Source organism: Punica granatum, chromosome 3 (assembly GCF_007655135.1).
Source record: "Punica granatum isolate Tunisia-2019 chromosome 3, ASM765513v2, whole genome shotgun sequence".
NCBI classification, from domain to species: Eukaryota; Viridiplantae; Streptophyta; class Magnoliopsida; order Myrtales; family Lythraceae; genus Punica; species Punica granatum.
Genome location: NC_045129.1, coordinates 14,988,498 through 15,014,173, shown reverse-complemented (window position 1 = coordinate 15,014,173; position 25,676 = coordinate 14,988,498). Strand labels below are relative to the sequence as shown.

Here is a 25,676-nt window from a genome sequence, read left to right as displayed (position 1 = left end):
CTTCGCGAGCCGACCGCTTGGAGGCCCTACCCGATGATCAATTCCAACGCCTGATGTCCATGTTGTCTCAGGACGCCATCGACCCGAACCGGCTAGTTGGTAATAATTTTAATTATGTGGTCTTGCAGAATGAATGGATTTTGGACACGGGAGCTTCGAGGCACATGACCGGTTGTCTTGAATATTTTTCAAGATCCATTCCAATCAAGGGCGGTGCACCGGTATATATCCCCAATGGAGGCATGGTACAAGCTACCCGAATGGGAGATGTGATAATTGCAGATTTGATGGAGATTACCAACGTGCTCTATGTGCCTACTTTCAATTGCAATTTAATTTCAATTGCACAATTATCAAAGGAGATGAATTGTTACGTGATATTTCACTCCAATTTGTGTGTTATTCAGGACCGCACCTCGAGGAGGACGCTTGGAATGGGTGAACTTCGAGGAGGGGTTTATTATCTGAAGCGAGTGGCTATCTCACCACAACAATGCCAAGCAGCTGTAGAAGAATCCGCAGACTTATGGCATCAGAGACTCGGCCATCCATCTCGCTTGATAGAGTCGAATGGTATCAGTTTAAATTTTGGGAAAAGAAGTAATAAGGAGTGTGATGTGTGCCTTAGAGTAAAACAGACGCGTTCACAATTTCAGTTGAGTATGAATAAAGCAGAGTACCCGTTTCAATTGATACATTGTGATTTATGGGGACCATACAGAATAAAGGCAAGTTGTGGAGCCAATTACTTCCTGACTATTGTTGATGATTTTAGTCGAGGAGTGTGGGTTTATTTACTGCGAGAGAAATCGGAAGCTCGACGATTTATAATTGATTTTTATAATTTAATTGAGAATCAATTTGGCTGCACAATCAAAATTCTGAGGAGTGACAATGGGATGGAGTTTTTGTCGAGAGATCTACGGGATTTTTTCTCTGCACATGGCATCGTGCATCAGACATCTTGCACGGATACACTGCAGCAGAATGGTCGAGTTGAAAGGAAGCATCGACACATCCTGAACGTTGCTAGAACACTCATGTTTCAGGCCTCATTACCGGTAAAGTTCTGGGGCGAGTGTGTTTCGACGGCGGTTCATTTGATAAACATCACTCCGACGGTCTTACTTGATAACAAAAGCCCACATGAGGTACTCTTTGGTAAACCACCTAATTACTCGAATTTAAGAGTTTTAGGGTCATTATGTTATGCTCATATACGGACCAAAGATAAGTTTGAGTCGAGGTCCCGTAAGTGTATTTTTATTGGATATCATCATGGCAAGAAGGGATGGAGACTTTATGATTTGCAGAATCGACAAATGTTCGTGTCAAGGGACGTACGGTTCTGTGAAACAATTTTTCCATTTGCCGCGGAAAATGGAAATTCGGAGAAGCACGATGACTGCGGCCCACTTTTCCTGGAAGATGTCTCAGCTGGTCCGAGAAGAGGAAATGTGTGTCTTCAGCCCGACACAAAGCAGACGGGTCGGTTTGATGAGCTAACACCACAGCCCAGACGACAGCAGCCTAATGATGAGAAGGGAGACAGGCTCAGCAGTACAGATGGGCCTATTGCTAAGAAAGGACAGAAGCCCAGCGGAATAGTCCATGAATATTTCTTTAATCTGGGCCGAGTAGAGAAACGCGCGGGCCAGGATCTGGAGGAAAGAAGGAATAATTCGGCCTCTTCTGATCTGGGCCGAACTGAGGGAGATGTAGGCCAGCGTTTGTACGAAGGAAGCAGCATATCCACACCAGGTCCAACAGAAAAAAGCCCGGTCCGGACTGCCGAAACAAGGGAGACTATTATGGGAACAAGGGGGAGTTTCTCGAAATACAAAGGGGAAGGAGAACCATTCGAAAGGGAAATTTCTGGGAATTCAGAGGTTGGTCAAGAAGTGAATTTGCGGCGATCTGAACGAGTTTCCCGCCTTCCCAAGCATCTTAAGGATTATGTTGTTCATACTGCTCGTTATAAGACCCCTCCTCCTCATTCGCCCATTTCCTCGGACTCCTCAGGTATGTCTTATCCAATTGAGAGTTTTGTTGATTATTCAAAAATCTCTAATACACACAAGGCTTTTCTAGCTGCAATCGATTCTGACAGGGAGCCCACATCTTATCGAGAAGCTGTCCGAGATAGACGATGTAGAGTTGCGATGGCAGAAGAAATTCGCGCTCTCGAATTGAATAAAACATGGACAATTGAACGGCTGCCACCTGGTAAACAACCTATCGGTTGTAAATGGGTATACAAGGTGAAGCGTCGGGCTGATGGAAGTATTGAACGTTACAAGGCACGGCTAGTTGCAAAGGGTTTCACCCAGGTTGCGGGAATCGACTACCACGAGACCTTTGCACCAGTAGCCAAGCTGGTGACTGTGAGATGTCTGTTAACAGTAGCAGTGGCGAAAGGGTGGTACCTTCATCAAATGGACGTCAACAATGCCTTTTTGCATGGAGATTTGGAGGAGGAAGTCTATATGCAATTACCGCCTGGATTCTCTGCATCGAGAGACAGCACTGTGTGCAGGCTTTGCAAGTCTTTATATGGACTTCGTTAGGCATCAAGGAATTGGTTTTCGAAGTTTGCTGACGCACTTCGGCGGTATGGATTTATTCAGTCAGGTGCGGATCATTCTCTTTTTGTCTTTAATCGGGGACAAATTTTTCTTGGTGTACTGGTGTATGTAGATGATCTAATCATAATGGGCAATAGTCCGAGCCACTGTGACTCATTTAAAGGATATCTGGACAAGTGCTTCCGCATAAAGGATTTAGGACCTCTGAAGTATTTCCTTGGTATCGAAGTCACTAGAATGGGTTCTGGTCTTTTTCTCAGTCAACGGAAGTATGTTCTTGACATTTTGACTGAGTGTGGTATGTTGGCATCGCGACCATCACCATTTCCCATGGAGCAGCATCATCGACTATCCACGAGTTCTAGTGATTTATTATCAGATCCGAGCACGTACAGGCGTCTGATTGGGAGACTTATTTATCTGACTATTACAAGGCCAGAAATCAATTATTCACTTCATATTCTGGCACAGTTCATGCAAGAGCCACGTCAAGATCATTGGGATGCTGCTATGCGTGTTCTCCGTTATTTGAAACAGTTTCCTGGTCAGGGTCTTTATTTGAAGCCTACATCCCTGGATCTTGAAGCTTTCTGTGACTCGGATTGGGCAAGTTGTCCTTTGACCTATCGTTCTGTTACGGGATATTTTATTACGCTCGGAGGATGTCCAGTCTCGTGGAAGACAAAGAAACAAACGACAGTTTCTCGCTCATCCGCTGAAGCCGAGTATCGTGCCATGGCTGCAGTTGTCAGTGAGATCATCTGGTTGCGTAATCTACTTTCTTCTCTTGGAGTACATATGATCACACCGACTCGACTATTTTGCGACAATCGGGCTGCAATACACATTGCTGCTAATCCAGTGTTTCACGAACGAACCAAGCACATTGAGATAGATTGTCATTTTGTGCTTGATCACATCAAGTCCGGCGTTGTGACTACCGATCATTTGCCTACGCGACTTCAATTGGCAGATATCTTCACGAAGGCATTAGGTCGAGATCGCTTCCGTTTTATTCTTTCCAAGTTGGGCATTTGTGATCCACATGCTCCAACTTGAGGGGGAGTATTAAGGATAGTTCCAATTGTATCGGTGTATAATAGGAACATTGTAATATATATGGTAGTCATATATTTAGGATTAATTAATTTCCTTTACATGTAAAGGCTACGGCCTATTTACAGAGTCGATTTATATCAATGGAGACAAGTTGGATTGATTCAAACTTCACAATATATATATATATGTATATATATGTAATGTTCTTTCAAAATTCCAAAGGGACAAGGCCTCCATCGAGACACGAGAGCCTCAGTCGGTCACTATGTGCATCGTTACCTATAAGCTTCTTTCCTCTTCGATTTTTCTGGCTATGAGCACTTTTTTCGTCAATTTCCTGGTCACGACTATTCATGGTCTTCGTTTTTCTTTATTTTTCGGCTTATTGCACGTGAACTGATATAAAAGGGAATATATTGAAAATATCCTTGATTTGATCATATTTCTTATCCAGTTCATGAATTTTTGTTGATGGCTCTTCTTAGAATTGGTATAGAGCTATTCTTAAATGTTTGATCCTTTGCTTTAATTAAATTTTTTATTTTGCTTCATTCGCCAACTTTAAACATGGGGGCTTCCTACTGACTTGAGATCTCAATCGGATGAGGTAGGTTTTGCTACCATTTTTCCAGGGTCCATGATCTTCCTCTTATAGCATTTCATCGATGATACTTATGATTATGAGATCATCAATGATCGTCAACTAAACATGAAGTTGGTATTGGCTCTAAATCTGTTCGTAATTTTCCTAATAGTCAATGACAATCTTTTCTTTGTGTAATTTTGGGATGTATGAACAAGAAAGAGAAAACGATGGATATGTAGGCATAGGATGCTTATTTCTGCATTGAACATGGATGTATGAACAAGAAAGACAAAACGATGGATATGTAGGCATAGGATGCTTATTTCTGCATTGAACATGGAAGTTTTCAACAGAGAACCAACTGGATTGCATAGGAGTTTTCCCAAATAGGAATATAAAAGGTAGAGAACCATTGGACTTGTGGGTGCTATTTACCTCTTTGTCTTAGGTCGAGAACAAAGTCACAACATCAAACCCGTTTTCTTCGAGGGTGCATCTTTTTATGGCAGGAGCTTAGACAATCTGTGGCCAGTTTTATGACTGTACCCATAATTATTCAACAATAGTTATGAGTTTACTACCTAAAACTAATTGAAATATGATATTAAGAAGATTAGATTTAGTAATGTTGTATTTCAACATTCTTTCTTGGCACTTTTTTTTCCGAGTTCGGACATGAAGTATTCCTCCACCATTGCACGCTTTTGTATTTGATCATAAAATATTTCATTTTATATTCATCGGTTAATGCTTTCACATCTTTTCCATGCCAGCTATAAGAAATATCTTTTTGTCATTTATAAAAAAAAATAAATAACTATAAGACCATAAAAATGAAAAATTAGTTAATAATAAATTTGTCAATGTAATTCATATAATATCAATCAATAATTACAAGTCATGATCCCATCGAATTTTCAAATATATTTTACATAAAATCAACAAAAATGCGCGGGTAAAAGGACTAGTATTATACATAGAAGTGCTTTAACGGCGGATACAAAAAGCTGCATTATTAATTATCCATTATCCACTTAGTGAATATCCGCAACAATGCCGCGGATCGAAAACGGCGAGAGGACCGACAATTAGGGATGTCAATTTCAAAATTATATGACTGCATGGTTCAGGATAATATATTCTCATTTTCATTCATAAAATAATATTGTGCCTGAAATGTCTGTTATAATTTTTCTGAAGTCACTAAAATCTTATTATGGATTATTAAATCATAAAATTAATTAAAATTCACAATTTTAGGGACCAAATTGATTATTTTTATGCATCTATATTTATATATAAACTTGAGTACAACCTAACAAATAGGGATCGAACAGTAAAATAGATAATAGATTATGGTTAATTTACGGAACCATTTGAATTAATTAAAAGTATTACATAAATAAACTTGTGTCTGTATATTTACTTGATTATAACCTAATAAATAGGGTTGGAATCGTAAAATAGATAATAGATTTTGGTCAATTTATGGAATGATTTGAATAAATTAAAGACTAGCCTATAAGCCCACCCGTTGCGTGGGATTTGCCTTTTGTTTTGTTCAAGAAATTTACGGTTGATAACTTCCTAAAATCTTATCAGCCACTGTTAATCTACATTAATGTTATTTCTTGATATTTAATAAAAATTTAATTATTATTTGAAATCTTATCATACCAATACAATTATAATTTAGATTAACAAAAGTATTATTTTACGAATAAAGACAAATTATATATAGATAAATCAAAAACAATAAGTTAAAATAATTCTAACAAAGTTCTTTACTTATAAAATAATAACAGTTTAAACAAAAAGAAAAAAAAAACTTATTGAAATAAAATTTGAATACAAAGAAGATCATAATATTTATTTCATTTCCAATTTTTAATAAGATTAATTGTCTTCCAAGAGGAACTTTGTTCTAATAAATTAGCAGTAGTAAATGTATAAGTATGCATTCATTAATATTCCAAAAGTAGGGTAAGTAATGGATAATCAATTTTTGTTAATCGCGTAGAAATAAATTATAAAAAATACTTACACATCATATATATATATATATATTAATGTATAAACGATATTTTACTAATTATAGTTATATATTTATATATTATATCTTAATATCCACTACTAGCTCAATATTTTTCTTAATTGTGTACTTGTCTAATATTTCTTATGGTAAAATTAAATATCTTTTTCTTAATTGTGAAATTACCATTTCTAAATTCGTCTTTTATATTTTCATTTTTTTAATGATAATTAATTTGAGAATATATTAATGCGATTAATTGTGAAAATCCTTTTGTAATAAATATTTTAATTTAAAATACTTACATTCTCACATACTTAAATTTGAAAATCATTTTTGTTTTACTTTAGCTATTAGAGTAAATTATGTGCAGTATTACTTAACAATTAGCGATTTGTTTTAAATATGAAATTAACGAGAAAATTTTGTAAACTAAGAATTTTTACTTGTATTTTTGCAAACTTTTACTAATGAATAATTCAATATTAGTAATATTTTTCCCAAGTTAATTATAAGTTTTGAATTTATAGCAACATGGCTGAATATCTAGATGTCTTTTTTGAATTTTAACAAAAATTAAGTCGAAAATCAATGTACATGTATTAACATCAAGATTGTAATTGAAAGAAAAATTATAAGAAGTTTTTATTCTTGGATTCTTGTCGAAAACTTCCTGTATTAAAATCAAATATGTTTTCTTAACTATGGAATTACCTTCTTGCTTAAATCATTTTTTTTGTATTTTTACTCTTTTTTTAGTAATAATTAATTTGAAAATGTATTAACTTGATAAATTTTGAAATATTTTCTGTAACAAATATTCTACGGTAAAAAATTACTTTCTCATAATGTTAAATTTAAAATTCATTTTTTTAATTTTTAGTATTAAGAAATTGTCCTTACTGTTACTTATTAATTAGTGGTTTAATTTATTTTATGAAATTGAGGAGAACTTCTGTAAAATAAGATATTTGACTTATGTTTTATGTGAATTTTCACTAACACAATAATATCATAATATATATTATTATATATATAATAATAGATATATACGTATATATATATATATACACACACTTGCGTTCATACTTCCCCTCTTGACAGTTGAATAAAGTTTAAGGAATGGAGATATTGTTATTATTAATAATCTAGTTTCTCCCATTTTCAGTGAAAATACGTTAATCTATTACATTTGGCATACGAAAAATCGGTGAATGTAAAAGTGACACGTCTATGTGATGCATGCATGGCATCCTTTCAAAATATTTTCTATTTTCCCTCCGAATATAAAAGGCCTAATAATGTGATGCATGCATGGGTAACTATACTTTTTTTGGAACAAAGTTTAACTCATCACTATTCTACTCCACTTCATTTTTTCATAAATTTAACAACATAATCATTAATATTTTGTCTTTTTCTCCAATTGAATAATAAATTCTCACATATATTTTTTCTAACATTATTATAATTAATTTTTTAATAATAAATTTTTCCACTGTAATCCATTCTTTCATCAATTTTTTTAATCCTTTTTACCTATTCAATGATAATTCATCATACATACATTTTCCTAACAATCATTACCATCACATTTAAATATATACATTAATATTTAGAATCGAGTGGAGTTTAATTTCACTCTATTACCAAACACAACATAATACTCTCCTGATTAATACTCTTCCTGAAGCAGCGGAACTAATTGCGATCTGTTGATTCGCGCACAAATACCAGACAACAACCTTCTACAACCTGTTGATTCTACAAATACCAGGAAATATGTATCAAACTAGAATCAAATCCGAGATTGGGCGAAAGAGCACGGTAGCTCCAAGACTTTATTGATAATCCGAAAAAAACTGTCTTCAATCCTAGGGTTGTACATAGCTTAAATAGAATTAAAAACGCCTAAATTGCACGAAAAACATAATCTTTTTCCTAAAATTGCAAAAACACCCTAATAACAATAAAATGCCTATTTGAGACCCTAAACGATGAAATTTGGCCTAAATTTCGTAATTTTACGGCCGATGGCGTGAGTTTTGCTCCAGATGCCGTTTCCCATGAGACAGGGTAATCAGAACCTGTTTTTCTCCAGGTACAGACTTGTCGCTTCTTCTACTGCATCATTCTCCATTGGGTGGAGAGAATTCGCCCTTGAATCGTCATCATCCAAGCTGTCACCTATGTACGGAATCAGGTGCTTCACATTAAACACATCAGCAGTACGAATGTGACTAGGAAGCTTAAGCCGATAGGCGTTTGGATTGATCTTCTCTGTGACCTCCACCGGCCCAATCTTCCTTGCTGAAAGCTTGTTGTACTCCCCAGTAGGATATCGATCCTTAGTAAGAATAGCCCACACAAAATCACCCACTTCGAATTCCACAAAACGACGCTTCTTATCTGCAACTTGCTTATACCCGGCATTAGCTGCTGTCAAGTGATCATACACTGCTTGATGGACCTCTCTCAAGCTATCCACAAAATCTGGTGCCTTACCATGAACTTTAGGTCGGTTAGGCAAAGGAATTAAATCCAGAGGACCCTTGGGAACAACAACATACACAACCTGAAAAGGGCTAAAACCCGTGCTACGATTGACTGCGTGATTATGGGCGAACTCCACTCGGCACAACTTGAGGTCCCAACTCTTCACATGCTCCCCCACCAGACTTTGCAGCAAGTTACCTAAGGACCGATTCACGACCTCAGTTTGCCCATTGGTTTGGGGATGATAAGCACTGCTAAATTGCAGTTGTGTATCCACCATCTTCCATAAACTTCGCCAAAGGTGGCTAAGGAACCAGGTATCCCGATCAGAAACAATGGACTTTGGTAATCCATGAAGACGATACACCTCGCGAAAGTACATCTGAGCTACCCGAATAACATCTGTCATCTTCTTGCAAGGAATAAAATGCACCATCTTAGAAAATCGATCAACAACATAGATGGAATCATTACAACGTTGTGTTCGCGGTAAACCCAGCACAAAATCTATGCTAACATCCTCCTAAGGCCGCGCTGGAACTGGTAACAACATATACAACCCAACATTAGTAGCCGTCCCCTTGGACATGTTGTAGACCCGACACCTTTGCATGTACTTCTCTACCTCCTTGCATATGGTCGGCCAAAAATACGAGCCCTGCACTAATAGTAATGTTCGATCTCGCCCAACATGGCCCTCTCCATGCAACTCCTTAATAATCTTCAAACGGAGGCTGCAATCTGGGATACACAATTGTTTGCCCTTGAATAGAAACCCATCATGCAGCAAAAATTCTGATTTCTCTCCAGCACAAACTTTCCCTAAAACATTAGAGAAATAAGGATCAGTCTCAAGGAAATCGCGAAGAAAGTCAAAACCAGGTACTTCTATACCCAGGCTAACTAAGAAATTGCTATTGCGGCTCAATGCGTCAGCCACTCGATTTGTCACTCCTGACTTGTGCTTCACCACGAAGGTAAAACGCTGTAAATAAGCAATCCATGGGGCATGCCGTGGGGACACCTTATCTTGGCGATGAAGGTGTTTTAACGCCTCGTGGTCAATATAAAGCATGAACTCCCGATGAAACAAATAATGCCGCCAATGTTTGACTGCTTGTACCACCGCATAGAACTCCACATCATAGGTGTTGTACTTTAACTTAGCCCCAGACAACTTCTCACTAAAATATGCGACAGGCCTGTTGTTTTAGCTCAAAACTGCTCCAATGCCCACTTTAGAAGCATCACAATGTAACTCAAAGGGCTGAGCAAAATTAGGCAAGACTAATATTGGGGCAGTCGTAAGACGCATCTTGATAAGCTGGAATGCCTTCTCCGCTTCCTCCGTCCATACGAACTTTCCACCCTTCATGCAATCTGTTATAGGCGCCATAATTGTGCTGAAATGAGGGATGAAACGCCTATAAAAGGAAGCAAGTCCATGGAAGCTGCGAACTTCAATAAGTGTCCTCGGCTGCGGCCATTGCTTCACCACTTCGATCTTGGACTCATCTACCTTCAGTCCTTCGCCGGAGACCACATACCCAAGGAATAAGACCTTCGATGCCATGAATACACACTTCTTAAGGGTAGCATAGAATTTCTCCCTGCGAAGCACACACATAACTGCCCGCAAATGCTGAAGATGCTCCGTTTTGTTAGTACTATAAATCAGAATATCATCAAAATAAACGACAACACACTTGTCGATGAATGGTCGCAAGGCCTAGTTCATCACACGCATAAAAGTGCTTGGTGCGTTGACAACCCAAAAGGCATCACCATCCACTCATACAACCCTTCGCATGTCTTGAAAGTTGTTTTCCACTCGTCGCCGAGCCTTATGCGGATATGATGGTATCCACTCTTCAAATCTAGTTTCGTAAACACCGTTACACCGCTGACCTAATCAAGCAAATCATCCAATCGTGGAATTGAAAATCTGTATCGCACCGTATTTTTATTATGGCTCGACTATCTACACACATGCGCCACGAGCCATCCTTCTTGGGTGTAAGCAAGGCCGAAACTGCGCAGGGACTCAGGCTTTCACGGATATGTCCCTTGGCCAGCAACTCCTCAACCTGCCTCCGCAACTCCTCATGCTCCCCATGACTCATCTTGTAATGGGGTCTATTTGGCAGCGCCGCTCCTGGCTCCAGGTCAATTTGGTACTGAATATCACGCAAGGGTGGTAAACCATTGGGAAGCTCATTGGAAAAGATGTCCACAAACTCAGCCACTACAAGTGCGACTGCGTTGGGATTGACACTTCAACGCTACCTCTTTTCCGATTTTCACATAAACTAGCTGTGACTCGTCCACCTCTTCTTCGAACCTCGCTAATGACAAGAGCTTCGGTTCTACACCCATAAATGTTGGTTTCTCCGACTCTTTGCTGGGCACTAGCACAATCTTCACATTCTCAAACATGAAACTATATGAATTAGTCCGCCCGTCATGAACTACATGGCGGTCATACTGCCAAGGCCTCCCCAACAATAAATGACATGCATCCATCGCCACCACATCACACCATATAACATCTTTACATTTCAAGCCAATGGAGAAAGAAACCAATGCACGTTCTGATACACTAACCTCCCCCCCTCCTTTTCAGCCATGCCAATTTATAAGGCTTAGGATGTTTCTCCGTCTTGAGGCCCAATTTCTGCACTGTCTCTACAGAGACAATATTCTCACAGCTACCAGCATCAATAACAAAACGACACACCTTTCTGTGGACAGTGCACGTGGACTGGAAAATAGTGCTTCAGCCAATTGTCGTCAACAATCTTAGGCGTCAAGCATGAATGCCTAACAACCAGTGTCGTTCCTATGTCTCCAGTCACTACTTCCTCGTCAACGACCTCCTCACTATCAAATATAGGATCTTCGGTTTCCTCCACATCCTCTTCTTCGTCTTCCTCCGTGTCAACGAAGAATGTCTTTTTGCCAGCGGCCTTTCTGCACTCGGACTACCTGTGACCAACTTCGCCACATCCAAAGCATTTCATCCCACTACCCGTTGGTCTAATTGATTGGTTTGTGTTGACAGTATTTCTGTTGGCTCTCCCTCCAGGACGGTTCACTCCGCTACTACCACCTCTACTTCCAGAACGACTCACACCACTATTGCTTCCTATACTGGAGGAATTCCCGAAATTACTGTTGCGTCGGGACTGCTTTTCAACTTGTAGAGCCCTTTGATGTGCTGCCGAGACACTTGGTGGGTCAAACATATTGACGGTGTCTTGAATCTGCACCCGCAACCCTCCAATATACCTCGCCACCAATTGATCTTCAGTCTCATGTACCTCATTCCGGACTATAAGTTGAAAAAACTCCGTGGTATATTCATCCACAGTTCGAGTTTCTTGCCGTAAGTTTTGCAGTTGCTGGTACATCAATCTCTGAAAATTGTATGGCAGAAAACTGGCTCGCAAGTGCTTCTTCATCTTCTCCCACGTCACAATTTTCGGCTTGCCCAATCTACTTCTGGTTCATTTGACCTACTGCCACTATGTCGTGGCTCTATCTCGCAATCTGATTGCCACCAGCGGTACACGTTTATCTTCGGGCACTCCTTTGAATTCCAAGATTTCCTCAACTGTGGCCAGCCAATCAAGAAACTCCTCGGGCTTAAGGTTGCCATGAAATTCTAGAATTTCAGTTCGCATCCTAGACTCCCAACGCCTCATGTCATCCTCGATAGGATGCCTCCTGTCATCTTCGATAGGACCCCTTTGCTGCCAACGTGGGATATCCGCAAAATAATTCTCTCCCTCTGACTCCTCGCCAGATTCCTCTTGCTCAGGATTAGGGTTAGGGTTAGGGTTAGGGTTAGGATTCGGGTTAGGGTTTTCCTGATTCTGGTTCCCCATCAGTACAGCCATCCTCTGTGTTAGTTGCTCCATCATACGATCCATCCTCTGATTCACGATTTGCTCCATCCTCTGTTCCAGATGTTTGTCATGCTCAAGAACATCGTCCACACGATCCCTTCCCCTGAGTGGCATGATTGTTCAAGATCAAACTGTAGTCTCTGATACCAATTGACGCAACGGAACAAATTCCGATCTATTGATTCGCGCATGAATACCAGACAACAATCTTTTACAGCCTGTTAATTCTACAAATACCAGGAAACAGGTATCAAACTATAATCAAATCCGAGATTGGACGAAAGAGCACGGTAGCTCCAAGACTTTATTGATAATCCGAAAAAAAACTGTCTTCAACCTTAGGGTTGTACAAAGTTTAAATAGAAATAAAAATGCCTAAATTGCACGAAAAACATTAAATTTTTCCTAAAATTGCAAAACCACCCTAATAACAATAAATGCCTATTTGAGACCCTAAACGATGGAATTCGACCTAAATTTCGTAATTTCACGGCCGACGGCATGAGTTTTGTTCCAGATGCCGTTTCCCATGAGACATGGTAGTCAGAACCTATTTTTTTCCAGGTACCGACTTGCCCCTTCTTCTACCGCATCACTTCCATATCAGTTTATCTGAAAAATTGATCCATGTCGACAATCTTGTTGACACGTGTATTCCTTCTTAGTCATTCTTCTTATTTTCTAAAAATTTAAAGTCTATATGCTGGGTTCACTCCATCATAATAAGCTCTCTCTTTTTTACAAGCGGAGGCTAACGCTGCTCTTCTGCTCTTTTTTATTATTATTTTAACGAAGGCTATTTAATTGTTTGCCATATTGATAGCTCTGGATCATGGTTGGATTAGATGTTATGCCCTCTCGCTTGTTATGCTATTCATACATCACTTCATCCCCTTGGGAGATTAGGAACATAATCATCTGGATATAGTTAGCCTTTTTAGTAGTTTCTCAGAGTGAAAATATTCTTAAATTTCACGTACTGATAATTCTCAGGCTAATGACTTAGGCCAATATGATCTTAAGTCAATTTTCACTCCTTTTATATCCTTGAGGATCATCTGAACTTAATTGTATCCCTTAATTTCAATTTATATTAATAGTGCTCTCATCGTATAAAGCTCAAAAAGTGTTTCTTCACATTTCATAATTTTCATATTACCCTTTTATACATTTCATAATTCCCGTTCTACCCTTTTACTATGTATATACTTTTTTTAATTTATCCTTTGCTTGTTTATAGACATGATTAATGATTTTAGTGGTGTCTTTTGATAAGCATAGGAAAAGAGTGTCTCACCATCATACCCTTTCTCATAATCTTATAAGTGTACTCATGCCCCTCCAACTCTACGGATTACAATCATTTACAAATTTATTAGTTATATTTATATGGGAAAATTACGCCATATAGCACAATATTTTGACATTTTTGTACTGCATAGCATATATCGTGATTGTTTCATCACATAACATAATATTTAAAAAATTTTCACCAAATAGCATGACGTTAACTTTCTGTCGAAGGCTGGACAGAAAACTGATGTGGCTCGATTTTTTGGCCTTCCACTGCATGCATGGTCAAATGTGAGACTCAGTCCCATCTCTCCCACCCCTTTTCTCCATTGCTAAGCTTTTCCCGCTTCTTCTCATTTCCTTCTTTGTCGTTTCATCTCCTTTATTTCCATCCTCTCCCCATTTTCCCTCTTTTCCCCAACTCCATTCATACAAACCCTGTAGTAAAAATCGAACTACAAAACTCCAGAGAAGCTTCCAATTGTTGAAGGATTGAATTGTTGGAGCCAAAGGGCGCACTGGGAGTCCATAGTGCGACACTTTGGAGAATCGGGAAAAGCTTATCAGTCCAGAGTTGGTCCATATTTTCCTTTTCCATGTTTTGTAATGCGTTAGAGTTGAGAATCTGTATAAAAAATTGTTGCTTTGGGATACATGCAGATGGGACAACCTTGGAGAAAGCTTGAAGGGGTGTGCCCTGCTAGGGAAAGGGAGAAGGGTTGGTCCCTTATTCGAGAAGGAATATCAACTTGAGAGACATTGGATGATGTCGCAGAAGCTTCCCCCATTTCAATCGACCAACTCGATGTTATTTTTCCAACACAAATCCAACCCTGCAAAAAAGAAAAAAGAAAATCCCAGTCTCTATGCCAAATGAACCTTCCACTTCAGCACAATTACACAGAAGAATGAATACGGAGAACCACATACCAATTGTAGAAGAAGAGGAGCAAAAACACTTGACCCTTTCCCCTTTGTTTTTCTTTGATGCAGGGAAATAATGGAATAGGGATGGTATAAACCCTACAGCTATGTTTGGTTCACAGGTTTAGGTAGGGAACGAAATAAATATTCCGTACGTAATAGTTATTCCGTCGTTTGGTTCAATGGAATCCCGAATAAGTATTCCGATCCAAAAGAGCTACCCGGTTTACATGTGGAATACGGGTGCCCCAGCACGGTCCGAATTGGGATTTCCGGATCCGAAAATGGACGTGAAAGGAAAAAAACACCCTCATCTTCTTTCACTAATTACAATCGCATTCCATCCCATTAAAATTCTGCAGAAACCCTAGCAGAGCTCGACATTTCCCTTTCGGAAGAACATCTGAAACCCTAGCAGAGCTCCAGCAGCATTTTGTTATCAATTTCTCTCGTTTTTTCTATCGATTTGTCTGTCTCATAAAGGAAAAGGGTTGCGGTGTTGATCTCCACCACTCCACTGCCAGTAGGATTGAGTCGAATGAGAGACAAAAGCTCGAGGACCTCCCTTAAGCCGAAGCAGGTAGGTTCAAATGTCCTTTAATTCCACCCATTCTCGACTAATAATTCTACCCCTAGCTCACTCTCCCTATTCTTCCCTCAATCAATCGTAGTGACGAAGAACCCGTCCTTGGCTCCACACATTTATAGAGCTAACCCCTATCAATCGCGAATGGCAGAGCTAAGGGGGCTTCATCGAATAGGAATTTTTTTTTTTTTGCAGAAGAAGCCTCTCAAGCGTCTCCGTCTCCGTCCTAGTTTTTGTCTTCTGACCTACAGACAGGACCTCTGAGCAATGAAATCCTTCTCCAACTACGACGGCAACTTCATCCTCAGCTTCATCCTCGATTTCTGCATCCAAGGTATTTAGTCGACCTCAACTAGTCTGTCTCTGTCTGATTTGTGTTGTTGCTAAGCATCCAGAGCGATTTTTTAGGTTTGATTCTTGGTTATCTGTTGGTTGATTGAGGCAATTTTTTGGAAGTGATTTCTGTATTAGTTGATGGCAAATGGAATTGGTTGAATATGGTTGAGTTGTTGGCGTGTGGATAGGAATTTTGCATCCAGTGACAGATGGTTGAATGTTCTGTTGGTAAATGGAATTGATTTCTGTTTTGGTTGAATTAGTTGATTTCTCTTTTGGTTGAGCTGTTGGCATGTGGAAATGATTTCTTGTTGTCGAAAATGGAATTTTTATTAGCTCTTATAATATGACTATAGTAGTTCTTGCTTGATAATGCAAAGAAAATTGACTACTTCACTATAATAATCTCCTAATCCATTTTGCCGTTATGGATCGCTTGAGTTTGCAGAGTAAGAACAAGAAGAGGAAAATTGATATGTAGCTATATCGTGTTTGGATGTACTGAGATGTTTCTGTGTATGTTTTCCTCATTCTATTGTTCAATATGTACTGTGTATGTCTTTTTGTTTTTGGAATAAACGTTGTACTGTATTTGTTAATTGTCAAGCAAAGTGTGACCTTCCTCATCTTTGTTCTTATCACATTCTTTAGATAATTATGCTTATTAAATTATTAAAATAATTAATTTTATTAATAAGCACAATTTTCAGTAATGTAATTAAAAAATTAATTTTTTAAAATTTATTTAATAATTGAAATATTTTTATTAAATGTCTATTCATTGTTAATTATTTAATTAGTAATTAAATTATAATATACGATAATTTTTAATTGTAAGAGAACATGTTTTTATTAAGATACTTTTTTTTATTAATTCTTTAGATAATTATGCTTATTAAATTATTAAAATAATTAATTTTATTAATAAGCATAATTTTCAGTAATATAATTTAAAAAATTAATTTTTAAAAATTTATTTAATAATTGAAATATTTTTGTTAAATGTCTATTCATTGTTAATTATTTAATTAGTAATTAAATTATAATATACGATAATTTTTAATTGTAAGAGAACATGTTTTTATTAAGATAAATTTTTTATTAATTCTTTAGATCATTATGCTTATTAAATTATTAAAATAATTAATTTTATTAATAAACAAAATTTTTAGTAATTTAATTAAAATAATTATTTTTTAAAATTTATTTACTTTTAAATTATTTAAAATGTTTATATTTTATTAATTATAAAAATTACCATTAAAGTTATCTATTTATCTTATAAAACCCATTAGATTTAGCATGAAGGGTATTTTTGTCTTTTCACCCTATTCTTGTTGTTTCCATTCCTTATTCTACGCAACTAAACATTAGAATTATAATTCTCAATTTTGCTATTCCCTCCAACCAAATAAAAAAATTTCATCAAAATTTCTATTTTATTCCCTATCTATTCTATTCTCTGTCAATTATATTCCAGCGAACCAACGTGCCCTAAAGTGATTTATTAGTGGAGGGAAAGGGGTGGGAGAGATGGGAATGGGTCCCACATTTGACAATGTATGCACGAGAAGGCCAAAAAATCTAGCCACATCGGCTTTCAATCCATCATTTGACAGAAAGTTAACGTTGTACTGTGTGGTAAAAATTTTCCAATTATAAATCGTGTTATGCGATGAAATGATCGCGATATATGTTATGCAGTGAAAAATGTCAAAATATCATGTTGTACAGTGTTAATTTTCTCTATTTATATTTTCCAACAATTCTATCTAATTATATCCGTACCAAAAAATAGTTGTAATGAAAAAAAAAAGATTTTCACCCATACATTAAAAAAATAGAACTTCGACTATTCGTAATTTGTGAGTATTTTCTTGTGATTAGCCATCTTTCCGATTTTAATTATTTAAATCTTCGGTTGATTACTTCCAAAATTCTTACAAACCATTCCCCATTTATACTTTCATTCCCGTTGGCCTTTTGTAAAAGTAATCCTCATTCAAGTAAAATACATAAGTAAATAAATAAATAAATAATATCGTACATATATGTCTGTAGTATTATTACATTTATTTCTATTATAAAGTACGGAATTCAAAATAGAATTTCTCAATTTTTTATAATTTCATTTTACAATTTCAATGAATTTAGATATATTTCAATCTCCTAATCCTTTTGACGACTTTAAAAATTTTTGCATTTTCAATATATCCGAATAAATCCTTTTTTGTCAAAATATCTAGACAAATTTTGATTAATCATGTATCTAACCAGTAACCACATAGAGAAGTGCCCCTCCATTTCATCTAGAGTGACCAACGCATGTATTTTTTCGTTGATAAAGACACACCTCTTTCCGCTCTTGATGGAACTATTAAAAACGAGCAACCTTGTTTTTTCCATTTCCAACCAATCATATTATTGGAGATAAAACAAAAACAAAATGTAAACGGCAAGTAGATCAGAAAGAGAAAGAGAAAAAACTGTCCTAGAAAAAAAAAAGAACGTTGCCCCTTTCATGTCCAATCGAGAAGAAAGTGGGTAAAAATGAAAAAGAAGAAAAAAAGAAAAGACAAACCCGCTGCCCCTTTGAAATGAATGAAATGCCAATGAGAAAGCCGAAGAGACACGAGGCGCCTGTTAGAAGGTCCTTTAAAACCAGGCCGTTTTAATTATATAGAAATATACAGTTGAAACTCCCTGTGTTTTCGAAACAAAAACGACGAACCAAAAAGGCCAAAGGGACAAGGGAGGACTTGCAGTTGCAATTCGCTTGCTTGATGTCACCACAGCAGTAACTGTGCTTCATCTAAAAAATATCGTGTTACTGTTTCATCTAAGTATGCTTCTTCTCCCATCGTCAAGAAATAATTAGCGTTTTGCACTCCTCTTTTTTCTTTATAATTTAGAAGAGGAGTTCAGATTTCGTCCAACTATTAAAAAAAAAAAAAGTAAGTCTGAAACACAAGTTGTGCAGATCACCCAACAAGGAGAATTCCTTTTCATGACTTCACATTGACTCGAACTTGATGTTTTACTAAGAGATTCGCATCGTTTGACCACCATGCCATCCCATCTAGTTTATTTTCGTGTCGTTTAATTTTTCTCCAGTTGGGTTGATTTCCTATTGTTGAAATTTATTGGTTAACAAGTAATTTTAGTGTGTTCCTCTTTCTTTTCTTTGTAATTTATAAGGTAAATTATAAAAAAAATCCAAATTTTGCACTTTATATCAATTTGAGTACAAATTATTCTTTTTATTATGAAAATTCACCAACTATCATCTTGATATCAATTTTATTATGGTGGCAAATTTTCCATCAATCTTTTTGGACTTAATGACCTGGAAGTCATGTGACTTTCTGAGTAGTCTCAAAAGACTTTTTTATACAATATAATATTCTAAATTTACAAAGAAAAGGGAAGGAAAACCCTGATTCCATGGAAAAAGAACGGAGGCGACAACCGGTGGTGTGGGCCTCGCCAACGACCATCAACCCTCATTAATTGGGGTCACTGGGGCCCTCAGTGGTCGCCGGCAAACGCACTTGTGGGGCCAATGGCTGTTAGTGAGGCCCCTACTATCGACTCTTTTCTATTTTCCCTTTCACCTTTTATTTATTAAATTTTAAGTTGTTGGAGCCTAGCCGGAGACCACCACCGCCCCTGTGGAGTCACCAGCAACCACTATGGTCGCTGATGATCTCAATCGGGGAGGTGGTGGTTGCGGCTGTCCCCTTCCTTCTTTGAAACCCGATTAGGATTTCTCTAATGTTTCATTTTGAAAATATTCTTTTATTGAAAGAAGACTTTGGGGCCCCACTCAATAAACCATGTGGCGTCCACATCAGCAAATCCATCAAAATTGAAGAAAGTATTGACGTCGTGCTAAAATTGATACCAAAACTATAATTTGTGAATTTTCATGATAAAAAAAAATTGTTCATGCTAAAATTGATAAAAAGTGTAAATTCTGAATTTTTTTTTGTAATCTATTCTAATTTATAATAAGAGGTGTTTAGGTTTCATCCGATTATCAAAAAATAAACGAGTCCTACACATAGGTCGTGCATGCACCCAATAAGGAGAACTCTTCTTCATGACTTCAGAACTTGAATTTTTACTTAGAAAATCGTGTTTTTCAACCACCATACTAACCCTATTAGATTTATTTTTGTATTGTTTAATTTTTCTTTTATTGGGTCGATTTCTTATTGTTCAAATTAAATTTATCGGTTAATTGTAGTTCGGTAAATGCTAGATGGATTATTTGGCCATCCTACAACATCAAAATGAGTTGTTCCGATTAATTTATTTTATAAATTTTACTGGGTCAAATCATAAACTTCCCCAATCCCAAACCCAAAAAATATAATTAAGGAACTCTTGACCATTGTAACATTCACATGTTGTAACTTTGAAGAAATTTGCTTATAGTTTCCCCAAAATCGTATATATGTCCAGACAGATAAAACCACCACGTTATGTGCCATCACAGCGCGCCCCCCCCCCCCCCCCCCCCCCCCCCCCCCCCCCCCCCCACCCACACCACACACACACACACACAACAAAAACTGTTCTTCTATGGGTTGGGGGAAGAAGCACAACAGAAGATCGAGCTAAGTAGAAATTAACGCTTTAAAAAATAATGTTTTTTTTTAAAGCCTCCTCATGACGGATAACTGCGGCAACTTATATTTGCTTGGACTTCAAATGCTATTGGGCTTTCCCAAATATTATTGCGCTTCTGATTATGAACTTTATTTTCTAATTTTTCATGTATAACGGATTGTGAACTTTATTTTCTAATTTACTGGTCGCTTGAATTTTTTTAACTATAAAAAATGAAGGTGATTGTTTGACAGCAGATTTAACTTGAGGAGCTTTACATTATGAGTTGATTTATTATCCCTAGCAAACAAAATTCATCCATGTACAAGCACCTGAAATTGCTAATGTCTCATCTAAATTTTTATATACGAATATGGTATTAAATTACATTTCGTACTTCTCTGGCATATTTATTTTTGCTTACCAATTTGGGCCTGACTTTGTGAATGTAAACCTGAAAAAATTACATCATGATAAAATATGATTTTAAGTTGCTTCAACGTATGAAAAATGAAACTTTTTATGTTCATTTTGTTTTTTCTTTTTCATTTAAACTTTGAACTTCCAAACGATGGCACCACAGAAGCTGCACTTACAATTTTGGCAGAAAATTTGATAATCTCCTCCTTGATGTATATCATGTGGTTCCCACAGCAACGCAAGGGTGTTATTACTAGTGTAAAAAAACAGACAAGTCATCTATATGAGTAACAAATTAATCAATCAATTATAATATATGAAATCCGAGGTGGGTAGATGAGAACGTGCAACATAAAAAAAAAAAAACACCCTCATCCACACGTTACATTGGCCTTTTAATTCCAGTTCAATAAATTTACATTATATTTTGCTTGTGACATATTCAATGCATTTTAGTTATGTGTCCATATTATGTAATAATATATATATATATATATGTAATTATATTTCTTGAAAAAATAAAAGTTTTCTTGATAACTAGAAAGAACTCCTCAATATCTGTGAAATTGTTCACATTCAATTAATTAATGGGCCATACGCCTACAAGTACAAGACACATAAATTTATAGTGTATTTGGTTTTAGAGTTAAGTAGAATTCGATTTTGATTTTAATTGGATTGTAATGATTGTGTAGTTGAATTATGAGAAAAAGTGTGAAAAAGTAATAAATAATTGAGAGAAAGTAATGATTGTATTGTTAAATTTTAAAAAAAGTAATGAATAATTGAGAAAAAGTAATAATTAGTTGAAAGAAAGTAATGATTATGTTATTGAATTGTGAAAAAAGTAATGAATAGTTGAGAAAAAGTAATAATTGTGTTATTGAATTGAAGATAAGTGGAGTTAAGTCGAGTGGAGTTAAAATTAAAATTAAAATTGGTTTGTGAAACCAAACAATGCTAAATTACGGATTATTGCTATTCGCGTTTCTACTAGGCTAAATTATGTAATCGTTTGCACTCACGATTAGGTCTACTTGCTAAGATATATAGTTTTTTTTAACATACTTTTTTTATATTTATATTTATTGTCATCTGTGTAAATTACCTGCTTTTAATCCTACAGAAATTAACAAAAAGATAATGTGCAACGCGCGGGTATTAATTTAGTCATCATACTTCAAAAATCTAACATTTGTATTATCCCTTCCATTTAAGGCTTTTAACAACAAAGGCCGCCGATCATAGTTAGAGAATATAGAATTGTAGTGCAAATAGTGAGAACAAATTAACTCTCTAACAGTCCACCGAAAAATTTATAGTTAACTTTCTAACAGTCTAACGAAAAATAACAGCTTTTTTAATTTGAGGGAAAAGGAAGGGAGAGGGGAATGGAGGTAAAATCTGATGGAAAAGAAAATGAGAGGGGAAGGAAGAAAGATAAATTATTTAGGCTGGGCTATTTTCACCCCTATTTTGGTTAATCCACTCCATTTGTTATCCATTGTTCCAAGATGTCCTCATAGCACATTAATTGCTCTAATTAAATATGGATAGTCTCCTTAAATCACTATCTAAAGAATTAAACTTACCAATCTGAAACTTTTTCTAATTTACTCTAAAAATGGACTTATTCATCATATTACTTAAAAAATTCCATATTCCTCTACAATGAATGGGAAAAAAAATGCTATCTCTAAGTACAAAATATACTTTCTCTAGTGTCCTATTACTTGGTTAGAAATATTAATAACACAGTAAAATATTCACATCTACAAAATTATATATTTAATTAACGGTACAAAAAAAATATTTAGAACATGTGTTCCCCTTATAACACAGTGTTCTCGCTTCAAGGAAGATAACTGTCGATTCAATGTTATATTTTTTGTCTTGTAATTATAAATTCATAAATAGTATTTAAATTGATATCTAACAAGTTAAAAAGATTATGATCTAACAAAACGAAAATTGAAAAGCATAACTATATGAGTATGACTATATAAATCTATTATTTAGAAAAGCACAAACTCATTACTTATATACTTTTTCCTAAAAAAAATGAACATCAATGAAAATAAAAGAATCTCAGTCAATATAAAAACCAATAAGTTTAAATATATATTCTTATTAATTGATGTTGCGTTTTTATATTTGTTATGAAAGTCATTTTATTTTAAAATAAAGAGTTGGTTCTTTTTTTAATTTTTATTTTTAATTAAAATTAAATGAATACTAAATAAATGGGATTTTGGGCTATATGGGTAATATTATAGTTTTTGCTTATTTAGTGTACAAAAGTTAAAAATATCTCTAAAATTATATTTTTTGTTTATATAGTGTACAAAAGTCAAAAGTATCTTGTAAAATAATTTTGAAGTAGGGGATATTTAGAGTAAATAGAGGAAAATTGTTCAAATGGAAAGTAAGTTGTATACATTTAATTAAGAATTGAAGAGATGAAAATTTAGAGAGTGATTTAAGGGGCCTTTATTCATATTACCTATTGTAATTAATAAGTATTGGGGGCATTTTAGTAAGATGAACAAAAAAAAGGGATGGATTAGCCATCAAAGGGTGGAAACAGCCCTAACCATTAGTTATTCTGTATAAAATTCTTTATATTTCCCTCCACTTCCTTTTCGGTGTGCATCCTACGATCCATAAGCCTATGAGTCCCGACTAGTCCAGTTCGGGTCAAGTCGGTTCTATAAGGGGTAAAGCTCCATTTCCTTTACTAACATATATTTAGACAATATTAAAATTTCTCCTTCCTTCTCTTCCCTTTACCAAAGCATATTTAAACGAGATTAAAATTTCCCTTCATAAAATGAAAATACAATAAAATGGGAATCACCTTTCGAGCTTCAACTCAGTTCTGATTTTTCTTTTTATTGGTTGGGAATTTTGGAACGGAGTAGGCACCACATGGGAATACCTGTGTGTCCTTCAAATTGGTGCACTCGTGTATTTATGGACTACGTGCTTTCTTTTTCTGGGCTTGGGAGCATAGTGTAATGTCTTTTATGTCAGGCTTTCTTAGCTTTGGGGTATCGGGCCCATGCGAATGTGCGCTCCCTTGTCTTGGGGTTTCTAAAGTATATATATCAATATAATGAGAACATCTATTTTGCATGAAAATAAAATTTTATTTATATTCTTATTGAGTATCAATCAAACATATGAATTCTTACAATTTGACAGTCTAGAATTGAAATGGACTCTTAGTCAGTCATATTCTTCATTAGACATCAACCATACAAGGGCCAAGTACATCAAGGAAAGAAAGGAAAATCTAGCCTAATAAGGAAAGGTATAAGTGCTAGTCTAAAATATGAAAACTATACAAAAATACAAGATATATAAGATATTTGAGAAAATACGTAACAATTGTAATACTCCCCTTCAAGTTGGAGTTTGAGAGTTCCGAACGCCTAACTTATTGAGAAAGAATCAAAATCGATCCCGACCCAATGCCTTGGTAAAGAGATCCGCCAACTGATGCTTTGTGGATACATGTGTAGTAGTAATGACATTTGACTTGATGTGGTCACGTATAAATTCATAGTTGATCTCAATACATTTTGTTCGCCCGTGAAAAACTGGATTGACAGCAATGTGTAGCGCCGCCTGATTGTCACAAAACAATTGAGTTGGCCGAGATAAGAAGACACCAAGTGAGGACAGTAGGCTGCGTAACCAGATCACCTCACTAACCATAGCAACCATGGCCCCACACTCAACTTCAGCAAAAGATCGAGAAACAGTGGTTTGTTTCTTCGTTTTCCATGAAATAAGACTCCCTTCGATAGATATGAAGTACCCAGTGATGGAATGTTGGGTCATCCAGCAGTTGGCCCAATTAGAATCACAAAATGCAATAAGCTCCAACGATTGAGGATGAAGAATGATTCCCTCTCCAAGTGACTGCTTGATGTAACGGAGAACTATAGTAGCAGCATCCCAGTGATCTTGTCGAGGTGCCTACATGAACTGTGAAAGTATTTGAACTAAATAAGTGATCTTTGGTCTCGTGATGGTAAGAGTAGTCATCTAACAAGCCGATGATACTGTCATGGATCAAGAATTAAATCACAAGAAACGGATGAAAGTTGATGATTATGCTCCATTGGAAATTCAGAAGGACGAGAGCCTAACATTCCACATTCTGATAATATATCAAGAGAATACTTCTGCTGGTAGAGGAACAATCTTGAATCCATACGGGACACCCCAATGCCAAGAAAATATCGCAAGGCACCCAAGTCTTTAATGCAGAAGCAAGAGCTGAGGTACCTTTTGAACGAATCACAATGACTGGATGAATTCCCAATGAAAATCAAGTTATCCACATAGATGAGTACGACAATGAAAATGGTGCCACTAGAGTAAGTAAAAAGAGAGTGATAAAGTCCACTCTGCTTGAAACCATACGCATATAAAGCATTTGCCATCTTTGGAGAACCAATTTCGGGAAACCTGTCGTAGTCCATAAAGGGACTTACGGAGACGACATACTTGTCTTGGTTGAGTAAGGGTGAGACTAGATGGGAGCGACATATAAACTTCCTCATGCAAATCATAATGGAGAAAGGCATTGTGCACGTCCATCTAATGGATTTTCCATTGCTTGGCAATAGCAACAACAAGAAAACATCGAACAGTCACGAGTTTTACAACGAGAGCAAAAGTCTCGTGAAAGTCAACTCCCTCTACTTGTGTAAAGCCCTTTGCCACGAGATGGGCTTTGTATCGTATAATGGGACCATCAGCATGCTATTTAATATGGTAAACCCATTTGCAACTGATGGGTTTCTTTCTTTGAGGTAGAGAACTG

The 25,676-nt window shown here is 36.2% G+C and overlaps 1 protein-coding gene across 1 annotated transcript; it reads right to left on the bottom strand.

The window, feature by feature from the left end:
• Positions 1-9,968: 9,968 nt before the first annotated feature.
• LOC116200417 lies at positions 9,969-12,219 on the bottom strand. Its single transcript, XM_031531262.1, has 6 exons — positions 11,744-12,219; positions 11,496-11,638; positions 11,363-11,443; positions 11,045-11,307; positions 10,748-10,935; positions 9,969-10,368 (listed from the first exon to the last, which is right to left on the bottom strand). The coding sequence occupies exons 1-6, from the start codon at positions 12,217-12,219 to the stop codon at positions 9,969-9,971; spliced, it is 1,551 nt and encodes a 516-aa protein (XP_031387122.1).
• Between the last annotated feature and the right edge of the window lie 13,457 nt (positions 12,220-25,676).

Bases quoted from the DNA above. Each gene is read 5' to 3' on its own strand.
- LOC116200417 (XM_031531262.1), bottom strand. From the start codon at position 12,219: ATGAAGAAGCACTTGCGAGCCAGTTTTCTGCCATACAATTTTCAGAGA. The intron at 11,639-11,743 runs GTAGTCCGAGTG...TATATTTGATAG, and splicing joins TGTGGCGAAGTTGGTCACAG to TGAGGAGGTCGTTGACGAGG. The intron at 11,444-11,495 runs GTGTGTCGTTTT...TTGTCTCTGTAG, and splicing joins CGTGCACTGTCCACAGAAAG to AGACAGTGCAGAAATTGGGC.